Consider the following 12,991-nt stretch of genomic DNA (forward strand, 5'->3'; position numbering starts at 1 on the left):
AAGTGAAGCGATGCCAATGAATAATGGGGATTTCATAAAGTTTAAGAAAGAATCACCATTTAAATGGCAAACACAAGCAATCTGATACCTAGGTATTCAACTAGATAATAATCTAGGCCATCGATACAAATTAAATTATCAGCCATTAATGAAAAAATTACAAGATGACTTAGAACATTGGAAAGATTTACCATTAACACTGATAGGGAGGGTAAATTGCATTAAAATGAATATCTTCCCAAGGATACAATACCTATTTCAATCGTTACCAATTCACCTAACAGAGAAATTCTTCAAGGAGCTAAAGAAAATAATATGGAAATTCTTATGGAAAGGGGGGAAACAGAGGATAGTGCTAGATAAATTAACAAAATGGTACAAACAAGGGGGCTTACAGCTACCAAACTTTAAGAATTATTATAGAGCAGCACAATTAGATACCTATCAGATTTTTATCAAACAAGGGAAAAACCAGATTGGACTAAATTAGAGCTAGATAAAATAGGGGAGAAGGTACCTGAACATATACTATATAAGTGGGATGAAAAGCTGGTGCAACAGGGGAATTCACCAGTACTGCACTATCTGCTCAACATTTGGAAGAAGATTCACGTAGAAAGGAAAAAACAAATTATCAACTACCAAAATTAATATTGACGCAAAATCAACGAATCCCTTTCACAATAGATAACTTTTCCTTTAGAGAATGGGAGAGAAAAGGGATCCAACGAATAGAAAATTGTTTTTCGGGAAATAAATTATTATCTTTTGAACAAATGAAGTACAAATATGGTATAACTCATGGTACAATGTTTTCATACCACCAACTGAAAACCTACTTAAAGGACAAATTGGGAAGCAGACTGAGGTTACCAGAAGGAAGAAATTTTGAATATGTGATTACAGACACAATGATAATTAAAAGATTTATAACAAACATGTACATCAAACTGCAAGAGAAAGAGAACAAGGAAATAAGCTGTAAACCCAAACAAAAGTGGGAACAAGATCTAAACATAAAGATAAAGAATGAAACATGGGAAAAGCTATGCTCTGGAACTATGAGAAATACAATAAACACGAGGTTACGCATGATACAATATAATTGATTACACAGGCTATACACTACGCCCCAAAAGTTAAATAAATGGGACCCAACAGTATCAGGTAGATGTTTTTGCTGTAAGGATGAAATGGGAACAACAGTACATGCAATTCGGGCATGTGAGAAAGTGGAAAAGTTTTGGGAAGATCTAAATCAGGTATTAAATAAAATCACAAAAAGCAACATACCAAAAAATCTAGAGATCTTTCTTCTAAGTAATATAAGAAGTAAAGAACTTGGCCTCGATTTGGAAGGAGCATAAAAAAGATTTATTATGATAGCCTTAGCTGTAGCAAAAGAATGTATTATGTCAACCTGGAAATCAGAAGATAGCCTGAGAATATAGCAGTGGTACATAGAAATGAATAAATGTATTCCATTGGAAAAAATAACATATAATTTAAGAAATAACATCACAGTATTCGAACAAATTTAGGAACCGTACACGGAACACAACAGAGAAGTCCTACCGCGGACCTCCACCACCTAAAATGACAGAATGAGAAGACAAAATGAACTAATTTAAGTTGTAAAAGTAGATGACACAATTTTCTTGTTTATTTTCATTGTGTGATGACATTGTTTAATGGGTTTAATGTATCATATATGTTGAACATTGAGTGGGTGGGGAGGGGGCGTGGGAAGGAGGGTGGGAATGGAGGGGGGAAAAAGGGGAGAAAATGACACTGTATATTCAAGAGGGAAATGTTTATGTGTATTTTGGTCAATATGGTTCATAGTGTGAAAAATAAAATTTTTTTAAAAAAGATGGTTTATTATTCAAAGTCAGTTCTCAAGTCTCCACCCCTTGGCCTTGAACCCAATCTTCTGAGTTAAAGCCAACAGTATTATCTACTAAGTCATAATTGAATAATTAATGAAAAATGGCATATTACTGTCTTTAACCAATGCATCCCTTCCATTCTACTAAATTCATTTAATATCACACACATTACTGAGCACACCCTTTTTAAAAACCTATATACTTTATACCAATGACATTTATCAACAAAAAACCTCTACTCAGACAGTAGTTTCCTTTATGGACATAGGTATTTTCATAATTCCTTATCTCCTTTGGTTAACCCATGGTTTAAAAACAAAAATGAACTGTTAAAATACCTTACTTGTCAGTTTCCGGTGCATAACATTCCACTGAATTGAGGGAAGCGAATCCATCGTAGCCACCACAAACATAGATGTGCCCATCCATTACAGCTGTTCCCATTGCACTAAAACAAAGAGCAGAGCGAGCCTGAAACACCAGCTGGTTTGCTCTCAAACACTAAGGCTTCATTCACATTATGGATAGAAATAACATTTTAGAATATGTGAATCCTCATTGAAATGTACAAAATATGTATTGAGTGAGTCACTCTTCCCCAGCTTGAATTTGCATCCGCTTTCCTGTCACAACTGAAGTAAGGCTTCTAATCAAATACTTTCTCATCTTTTACTTCTTGTATCCCCTAAATGACTGGCCTTCAGACAGCATAGTCAAGGCCATAAAATTTTAACTGTTCCTCATCATTTGAATAACTGCAACCAGCATAATGTTTTCTGTTGCACTTTCTCTTCAAATAAAAAAAAACAGGTTAAGGCTCATTTTGGCACTGTGTGCTTTCAAGAGTAGAATTTGTTTGTAGAAGCTTTGCTAGATAACTTGGTTGGAATGAACCAATTGGGCCAAAAGGCCCATTTCTGTGTCATAAAATCCTATGACTCTTGACAATCGTGTAACTTGTGAGTTAGGGAGATAATTTAGAGTCAGGTTTAAGAACAAGATCGTATTCAAATCTGCAGCCTTAAATTATGAAACAGTCTGATAACACTCACTAAACATACTAGTGGAGGCATCCATCATAGAGTCACACTACAAAATGAATTCTAATGTCTGCTAAGACAAAAGAAAAAAAAGATCAGTGGGTAAGGAATTGAAGCTGCAGATGGCCTCTAAAAGAGAGTCCTGACAAATGCTGGGTTATGGTCCAAGATATAATGCTCCCCATCTGATACCTAGACTTCAATTGCTTGTTTAGCAGACCCAGAATCATCAATGCAATACAATGCAGTCTGCCGCTAACTAACTCAGGGATCTTTTGTCATATCAAAAGATAGCACCATTTTACAGACTTCCTCCTCCAGTTTTTCCTCTCTCTGCAAAACCTCTCACTGAGCATCAATTCCACATGTAGTAGATATACTGATGACCCCCATTCACCAATATCCCTATTAATGATGATTTGTTTTAGTACTCTTGGTCCTAGAGCAGGGGTCCCCCAACCTTTTAGATCAACCCCTTCATGGAATACTTGATCCCTCATCGACCCCAAGGTATAATATGAAGTCTCAGCACTGGATTATTGTGTGGGGGGGGGGGATGGTGAGGGGAGGAGAATGGAGACAGTGCTGGATAGGGGGGGAGGGGGCAGGGTGACGGTACTGGACGAGGGCTCTGGGCAAAAACACTTGCTCGAGATGAACTGACTGAGGGAGAACCAGCCACCACGCAAAGGGGGTGACCAGATCCAAAGAATGTCCACCGTAAGAGCATGCCGGGGGCACCGCCAGAATCGTGGCACACCTCTCGCACATGGTTTCCTGACACGACTATGAATTAGGGTGTTGGGAAAATGAAATAATAAGTTTGACTTGGCAGTTGTTCACCTTGAGAGGGTTCTAATTGCACCTCAATCCCCAGCTGGGGAGTATGTGGTCTGCTACAGAGGTTTGTGCTCCGATGTAAGTAATGAATTAAAATTTGTGTCTCCATTGTGATTCCACTGAATTCCACATGAATTCCACTGCTGCAACCACTATTTACTTTCACGAATTCTAAGGGGTAAGCTAAATATAGATAAAACATGAATTGTGTGTTTATATAGTGTTTGTGTATAAATGGCGATAGTTATCAGGATAATTGTCAGATATCGAAGGTCGAATGGTCTGTTTCCATGCTGTCCTGTTCTCTGTACATCACCTGAATATTCAGAGCTGGAACCCATTCGTTGGAACTTTAAGTTCGAGGTTGGTATTTTTGATCCAATTTCTTACGAGGTTTGATTTTGCTGTATTCCAAGGCTAGCCTTTTCTCTTAGTTTGGACTAAATCTGACCTATGTATGTTACATTAAAACTTGCGGCTGAGATCCTTGCTCAGACGGAGAAATCAAACAGCAAATAGATTTGTGGTCAATTGCTGTCCTTTGCTACGACATAGCCGATCAGTTGTGTTGATACGATTCAGATGGTAAAGTGGCCACAGATCTCTGGTTGCAGTTGGTCTGATGAGAAGCACAAGTCTGTAACACTTCACAATGCCTGGCATGGGGTGCTACCAAAGGTATAAAGAACACTGAGAGTCAATACTGACCACTTTGGAGAACCCCATCCGAGAGCTTATGCTCAGGGGACATAGCCCACTCCATCTTCTCCCCTATATTTTGAAAAAAATCATCTGCTTGGGCTGCATGCTGGAAACCTGCCACAAATGTCTGCCATCCACTGATTGTCCCACAGCAATAACTTGGTAATGACATGGCCCAGTGTGGAGTCAATAACCAATGCGATGGATAAAAGCTGCTCTGTCATGGATACTGTGTGAGCTGGTGAATGTGAGTCATTGATGTGGACTGACAGATTATTAATACAAAAACACCCCTTTAGAAAAGAGGTGAGGAGGAATTTCTTTACCTAGAGGGTGGTGAATTTATGGAATTCGATGCTGTGGACGGCTGTAGAAGTCAAATAGTAGGGGATATTTAAGGTGGAGGCAAATGCGTTATTGATCAGGAGGGGAATCAAGGGTTACAAGAAGAAGGCAGGAGAATGGAGCTGAAAAGGATAGTAAGTAAGCAGTGTGGACTCAATGGGCCAAATGCCCTAATTCTGCTCCTATGTCTTATGGTCTTATTAGATGTTTCAGAATCTGCTGTCTCCCATACTCTTTGCCTAGCTGCAAAGTTCTTGCACAACTGTTGAGTTTGTATCTGCAGCAAAAATCTCCAGTCCAGGAAAAGCTACATAGCCAAAGAAAGAGAGAGGAAAAGAGCAGTTTTCATTATGTGAAGTCCAAATGTTGACAGTAAATGGAATTGTCACTACTTGCATTCTCCACCCCCCCCCACCCCCCACCCCCCACCCAACTACTTCCTCAATGGCCTACACACACCTTGGGGGCCAAGTTAAGTGGAGCTGCAGTGTCTTGGTGGCTCATTCCACATTGAGGCATATGGTCAATAAGTTCACTTTAACCTTTTCATTGTCTTGGTAGTTCTCTTACCCTTCAACCAGGTTCCTGACAGAGTAGCATCCAATGGCAAGGATTCACAACAGGCTTCAGGCACAACATTACTGTATATACTACAAGCCCACCTCACTGACAAAAGGCAAAGGAGGAAAAACCCAACACCCAACCCCAACCAACCAATTTTCCCCTGCAGCCGCTGCAACCGTGTCTGCCTGTCCCGCATCGGACTTGTCAGCCACAAACGAGCCTGCAGCTGACGTGGACTTTTACCCCCTCCATAAATCTTCGTCTGCGAAGCCAAGCCAAAGAAAAGAACAAGGACCCATTTTAGCACTTATTTGACTTGGATTGTTTTTCCTGGAAAATTATCCTGAGCACCAAGGTACTAGCATTATTGTTTAAAAAAAAATCAAGAAATTGACGGCCATGTCCAACCTAGAAAGTTTCTCACGCGTCAGTTTGTAGAACCACTACTGAATCAGAGAAGATGCGTACACATCTCAATCCAGAGAAACTGAAAACCCCAGGATAACACTAATGATAGTGCTGAGGAAATGCTGTACTGCTGGAGATGTCTTTCAAAGGAGATGTTAAACTAAACTGGTATCTACTCACAGGCAAACATAAATGAATCAATGGTAACATTTTGAAGACGAACAGACTCATTGTGCTGTCCTAGCCAATATTAAATGGGAATGATCATTTAAGCTAATTATTTAGTCATTATCACGTCACTGTTTGAGGGAAATCACTGTGTGCATATTGGCTGATAAATCACAATGAGTACATTTCAAGAGTTGTTAACCCACTGGTTTCAGATGCTGTGAGGTCCCGCAGACATTTGATGTTCCACAGTGTGGTTGATCTTGTCCATTTGTTCCTACCTGCGCTTACTGTTCATGCTGGCCACTTTGGTCCATGTGTCCATCTCTGGATTGTAAACTTCCACCGTGCTCAACCTTGAATGTCCATCAAACCCACCTATTGCATACAAGAGCCCGTTTACCATGGCCACACCCACACGGCTCCGGGAGGTCATCATCTCCTGACATCGCTCCCATCGATTGGCAATGGGGTCAAACACCTCAGCCACATTCAAAGAGTCACCTACAAAGTCAAACATGCAGTAGAGGAGCAGTTAGAGAACATTCCAAGGCAATTTTGCATCTGACTACTCAACTGCAGCTCCAGAGTGCATTTAGCTTATAGAAATTAATTATACACAAAGCTAAAGAAAATTACTGGTCAGCCTTGCACTAGGCAGAGGCTATGAAAACAGATATATTAGGGCACAGAACCTTTCTCCATTTGTGACAAATCACAGCAACAGCATTTAACTGCTGCTTCCATTGAGTGTATAACTTGTGTTTAAAAATTCTACATGCCCAGTTATCTTTTGCCCTTCTCCTAATAAACACAGAAGCAAACCAAGTGTGAGTGAGGGGCTAATATATTGTATCATTCAGCAATTCCAACTCAAGTGCCTTTCTTTTGAGCCACTGTCAATCTTGTTGCACATCCCCATGATGTACATCATTAAATCGATGGTGAATGAGATTACTAGGTTAACATATTTTGTAATCAGTCAGATTCAGAGATACAAACTTGTGAAAAGAGACATACAAAGACTTTGGGTAAATTCAATTTGCTGAAACTGTCAGAAAACTAGGACGGAGGCAAGGGACACAAACTTTACAGGTTTTCTTTAGCGTATCTGTTGCAAGTATTGAATAATTGCAAATTTCAGACACAGAATGAATTACTTGCAGCTGGAGGATCATTGTTAATCTATAAAATGCCTCCAGTGATGAAACAACTTTCTAATAACTCTGGACTGTTTTAGATGAACAAAACAAGAAAGCCACTTAATGAGAAACACAAAAGGTGTCCTTTAAAGGAGCTGGGCTAAACCAAACTTTCTGAACATCCTGAATCAACACAAACCAGCAGAATTGAGACCTCCCACAGCATAGATCAAGCCAGCAATGGAGGTGCAGCATCTAGGCCGTGTTTTGAAGGATGGAAGATGTGGTCGGCGTTCAGGCATCAGATGGTAGTCCTTTGCTTCATCAACAAGATCCCTGCAAGACAAAAGGGTCAGTGCTGAGATGCACAGATATGTAGCTAAAATTATTGATCATCCCACATAACAAAGAGCTTAAACTCATCTACAAGTATGGGCTTGAAAGTGTGGGCGAAAAACAAAAGTCTGCCGAAGCTGTGATTGGAGTGAAAACACAGAAATGCTGGAGGAACTCCCTAGGTCTCGCAGCTTCCATAGGAGGAAAAGATATAGAACTGACGTTTCAGGCCTGAGCCGTTCTTCAAGGTATGTGAAAAGCAGCCAGATGCTGGAATTAAAAGGCTGGGGAGAAGGCAAGAAAGGGCAGCAGAAGGATCACAGACCAATAAACAAAAGGTGATAGTTGAACATGGATAGTCAGGAGAGGAAAGATGAGAATTGATCAGGGGAGGGTGCTTCCCCTTTACCATAATCAATTCAGCCCTCACCTGCATATCTTCCTTTACCCACACATCTACCCCAGCCCTCTCCACCCACATGCACAACAGGGACAGGATTCCCCTAGTCCTTATCTACCACCCCACTAGCCTCTTCATCCAACACATCATCCTTCACCATTTCCGCTACCTACCATGTAATCCCACCACCAGACACATCTTCCACTCTCCTCCCCTCCACAGGGATCCTTCATTCCCTGACTCCCTTGTCCACTCCTCCATTCCTATCAATCGCCCTTTGGCACCTTCCCTTGTGTCTGCAGGAAGTGCTGCACTTGTGCCTACACCAACAAAATCCTATTCTTTACCAAGCAATGCCAGAACTTACTTTAATATTTCTGAGTATTTCTTATTTGTTTGGTGGACTGAATTCAGGCGAGAATAGTATCAACAAGCCAGGAATCAAGAGTATATTTCCCACCTGGTCCCTCCATCCTGCCCCATTAAAATGAAAAATGAAAGTGTCTCTGACAATGTTCATCATGTACCCTCTTCTTGAGTGTAGTCAGGAATTACCAAGTAATTTTACCTGCATTTGTGACAGCAACGAACTAAGTCGTCCTGTTGGACTCTATCAGTTAGGAACTGAGGTCGGCAGAGAGGGAGACGTACTTTGGTTAGCAGCTGAGGCAGATAGTTCTCTCGATAATCACTATTAAATCGCACCCAAGCAAGGACTGCCTCAAACACCTGCAGCAACAAATCATAAAACAACATACAAAATACTATTCTAGCCAAGCCTACTCCTCATATTTAAAAAAATTAATAGTTATTAACATGTCTATTACATAAAGTGCTAAGTCCTGGTGTGAACTTTTGCTTGTCATGAATCATGTAGTTTGGAGGTGTAGCAGGTAATGAAAGAGGTAGCTGGGATGTTTGGCCTTCATTGCAAGAGGGAATGAATTAAAGAGTTGGGAGATTCTGCTGCATCTGAACAAGATATGGATAAGCTCACACCTTGAGTACAGTGTGCAGTTCTGGTCTCCATATTTGACACTAGCTTTGGGAGTGGTGCAGAGGAGGTTCATCAGGTTGATTCTGGAAATGAGGTGGTTAGCTTATGAAGAAAGATTGAGTAGCCTGGGAGTTTAAAAGGATGGGGGGGTGCGGGTGGAGAGGTGGGGGAAAATAATCTTGTATTGACATACAAAATTATGAAAGGAATAGTTAGAGAGAAGCAGGTGGGTTTTTCCACTGGAAGACTAAAACACTGCCTTCAGGGGAACAAATTTAAGACAAAGCCAAGAAGGAATTGCATCTGCCAGAGACTAATTAATTTTGGGAATTCTCTGCCCAAAGAAGAAGTAGAGGCTGACTCCTTGAACACACTTAAGACGCAGATAGGTTTTTGAAGAATAGGGAAATAAAAGGTTTTGTGGAACAGGCAGGTTTCATTCCTGTTAGGGACTGTGAGAGTGAGCTGTTACAAGAGCGGAAAAGCCTTTAAAAACAGTGAGAGAAGTAGGTGCTCTCTTCATTTCCATGGGGGAACTGTGAGAGTGGGCTGTTAGTAGAGTGGAGAAGCCTTTAAAAAGCAGTGGAAGAGGTAGGTGCTCTTTTCAATTCCTCCATTGTCCAGTTAGCTGCAGCACATAAAAATAGGGGAAGCTCAAGTGGAGCAGCCAGTGTACAGCAGCCCAGTGTAGGAGTGGGACTTTGACGCTTTGGCTTGCGAGGCTTCAGTGAGCAGAGGCCGAGAAATTGAAGGAGTTGAGGCAAGGCAAAGACAGATTTTTCTAACTCTTTGCTCTTTAATAGACAGAGGGAATGGCAGCCAAGGCAGGGTCATGTTCCTCTTGCAGAACGAGGACTGTCAGGAAGCTAACACTATCCCTGATGTCATCATCTGCGAGAAGAGTACCCAACTGCAGCTCTTGATAGACTGTGTTAGGGAATTGAAGCTAGACCTGGATGAACTCTGGATCATTTGGGAGGCCATGAGGGTAATAGAAAAGAGTAACAGGGATGCAATCACACTGAGGAGGCAGGAGGAAGGTAGCTGGCAAGAGAGGGAAAAGGAATAGGCAAGTAGTGCAAGGTGCCCCTGAGGCCATTCCCCTCAGCAAAAAAAAAAAAACCTCTTTGGATACTTCTGGGGATGGGGCGACCTATCTTGGTCAGGCAGCAGCACCAGACCAATAGCACTGTAGTCAGCTCCTAAGGGAAAATCTTGCTTGATAAAGCTATTAGAATCAATGAGGTAGTGACAAGCAGGCTGGATATGGGAGATGTAGTGGATGTTGTGTATTGGATATTCAAAAGGCATTCGACAAGATGCCGCACATTAGGCTACTTAACAAGATAAAAGCCCATGGAATTACATGAAACATATTAGCATGGGTGGAGCATTGGCTGATTGGCAGGAAGCAGAGAGTTAGAATTCAAGTATCATATTCTGATTGGCTGCCAGTTGCTTGTGGTGTTCCATAGGGGTAGGTGTTGTGCCTGTTTCTTTTTATGTTCTACATCAATGCATTGGATTATGGAAGGAATGGCTTTTGACCAAGTTTGTGGATGATATGAAGGTAGCTGGAGGAGTAGGTAGAGTAGAGGAAACATGGAGATTTAGACAGATTCAGAGAATGGATGAGAAGTAGCAAATGAAATAAAATAGGCAGACTATTTATTAAAGAGGGAGAAAATTGACAATACACAGATGCAAAGGGAACTGGGGGTCCTTGTGTAGGAGGGCCTGAAGATAAACTTGCATGTTGAGATAGTGTTGAATAAGTCAAATGCATTGTATTTTATTCCAAAGAGGAATAAAATACAAGAGGAGGGATGTGATGTTAAGGCTTTATAAGGCGCTGGTGAGAACTCACTTAAGAGTGCAGCGAGCAGTTTTGGGCTCATCTTTTAGAAAAGATGTGATGTTGGAAATACTCAGATTCACATGAATAAAATGGTTATCATATGAGGAGTGTTTGACAGCTCTTGGCCTGTATATGTTGGAATTTAGGAGAATGATGGAGGATCTCATTGAAATATTTTGAATGTTGAAAGGCACGGATAGAGTATAAAGATTGTTTCCCAGGTTGGGAGAGTCTAACACAAGAGGGCACAACTTCAGAATTGAAGGATGTCCACTTAAAACAGAGATGGATAGGAATTTCTTCAGCCAGAGGGTGTTAAATCTATGGAATTTGTTGCAATACACAGGCAGTTGTGGAGGCCACGTCATTGGGTGTATTTAAGACATAGATTGGAAGGTTCTTGATTAGCCAGGGCATCAAACTTTGTGGGGAGAAGGCCAGGCAGTTGGGTTAAGTAGGTAAATGGATCAGATCATGATTAAATGGCAGGACAGACTTGTTGGGCTGAATAGTCTAGTTTTGCTCCTATGTCTTGTGGTCTTATGGTCACGTCTCCAGAATGGAGGACCATCGCCTCCCCAAGATCATGTTATATGGCGAGTTCTCCACTGGCCACCGTGACAGAGGTGCACCGAAGAAGAGGTACAAGGACTGCCTAAAGAAATCTCTTGGTGCCTGCCACATTGACCACCGCCAGTGGGCTGATATCGCCTCAAACCGCTTCAGAGTTCGGCGGGCAGCAACCTCCTTTGAAGAAGACCGCAGAGCCCACCTCACTGACAAAAGACAAAGGAGAAAAAACCCAACCCCAACCAACCAATTTTCCCTTGCAACCGCTGCAACCGTGTCTGCCTGTCCCGCACAGACTTGTCAGCCACAAACGAGCCTGCAGCTGACGTGGACATTACCCCTCCATAAATCTTCGTCCGCGAAGCCAAGCCAAAGAAAGAAAAAAGGCAGCACTGCCAGGTCTACTGTAAGGGCAGTGCTGTTGCTGGTGCAGACGAAGGAGAGCGGAGACACAGCACTGCTCTCAAGGTTTCAACCGCCAGTCCTAATGTCAGTGGCTCTGTAAAGCTTTAGATGGTCTGTTAGAACCCATGATGTTTGCAAGTAAAATCCTGCAACTGTGAGGTCTGTGCCCAAGATGGCAGCACCTGTGCTCAGCAGTGACCATGAGGGGTTGCAGATTCCGGTGGAGCAGATGACTGCGTCAGGGCCCCAGAAACAGGGATAACATGACCTGAAGGAGAAACATGGGAGACGATCCTATAGGATGATAACCATGGCAGTGGACCAGTGAGGGGCTCAGCGGCTGAGGGACCCACACAGGCAACTTGCGGTTGGGGAACCCGCATAGGTTGCTGGAGACTGGCTCATGGGGACAAGGTATTGAAGCTGGGATTCAAGAGGGTGCTGAGGGCAAGAAGGGCTGCTGAAGGGCCTTGGGCATTGAAAGCTTCATGATTATGGCGGAGGTTTGGATCTGGACCTCGGGTTGCTGATTAATTATCTGTGCGGCTGCAGAGGCTGAGGGAGCACTGGAGTTGAATGCATGGACACTCAGTGACTCTAAAGGGACTCCTTTTGCTTCTCTTTTGCCCATTGTTGGGATGCTGGGTTCATGGTGACTATGTTTGACTTACAGCAGACAAAAGTTAAAGTATATCATGTATGTTACATTTATAATGTATAATTCTTCTTTGGCTTGGCTTCGCGGACGAAGATTTATGGAGGGGGTAAAAAGTCCATGTCAGCTGCAGGCTTGTTTGTGGCTGACAAGTCCGATGCGGGACAGGCAGACACGGTTGCAGCGGTTGCAGGGGAAAATTGGTTGGTTGGGGTTGGGTGTTGGGGTTTTCCTCCTTTGCCTTTTGTCAGTGAGGTGGGCTCTGCGGTCTTCTTCAAAGGAGGTTGCTGCCCGCCAAACTGTGAGGCGCCAAGATGCACGGTTTGAGGCGTTATCAGCCCACTGGCGGTGGTCAATGTGGCAGGCACCAAGAGATTTCTTTAGGCAGTCCTTGTACCTTTTCTTTGGTGCACCTCTGTCACGGTGGCCAGTGGAGAGCTCGCCATATAACACGATCTTGGGAAGGCGATGGTCCTCCATTCTGGAGACGTGACCCATCCAGCGCAGCTGGATCTTCAGCAGCGTGGACTCGATGCTGTCGACCTCTGCCATCTCGAGTACTTCGACGTTAGGGATGAAAGCGCTCCAATGGATGTTGAGGATGGAGCGGAGACAACGCTGGTGGAAGCGTTCTAGGAGCCGTAGGTGGTGCCGGTAGAGGATAATTATGTG

General features: G+C 42.7%; 1 protein-coding gene across 1 annotated transcript in view; it reads right to left on the reverse strand.

Annotated features, from left to right (window-relative positions):
* The window catches only part of klhl18 (kelch-like family member 18), a 37,458-nt gene that overhangs the window by 14,705 nt on the left and 9,762 nt on the right, over nucleotides 1-12,991 (reverse strand). The window contains exons 5-8 of the mRNA XM_069922084.1: nucleotides 8,403-8,563; nucleotides 7,298-7,434; nucleotides 6,238-6,460; nucleotides 2,233-2,337 (exon numbers count right to left, since the gene is read on the reverse strand). Coding sequence (XP_069778185.1) covers nucleotides 2,233-2,337; nucleotides 6,238-6,460; nucleotides 7,298-7,434; nucleotides 8,403-8,563 — 626 coding nt within the window. The remainder of the gene's footprint in view (nucleotides 1-2,232; nucleotides 2,338-6,237; nucleotides 6,461-7,297; nucleotides 7,435-8,402; nucleotides 8,564-12,991) is intronic.

This window comes from Narcine bancroftii, chromosome 2, assembly GCF_036971445.1.
Source record: "Narcine bancroftii isolate sNarBan1 chromosome 2, sNarBan1.hap1, whole genome shotgun sequence".
NCBI classification, from domain to species: domain Eukaryota; kingdom Metazoa; phylum Chordata; class Chondrichthyes; order Torpediniformes; family Narcinidae; genus Narcine; species Narcine bancroftii.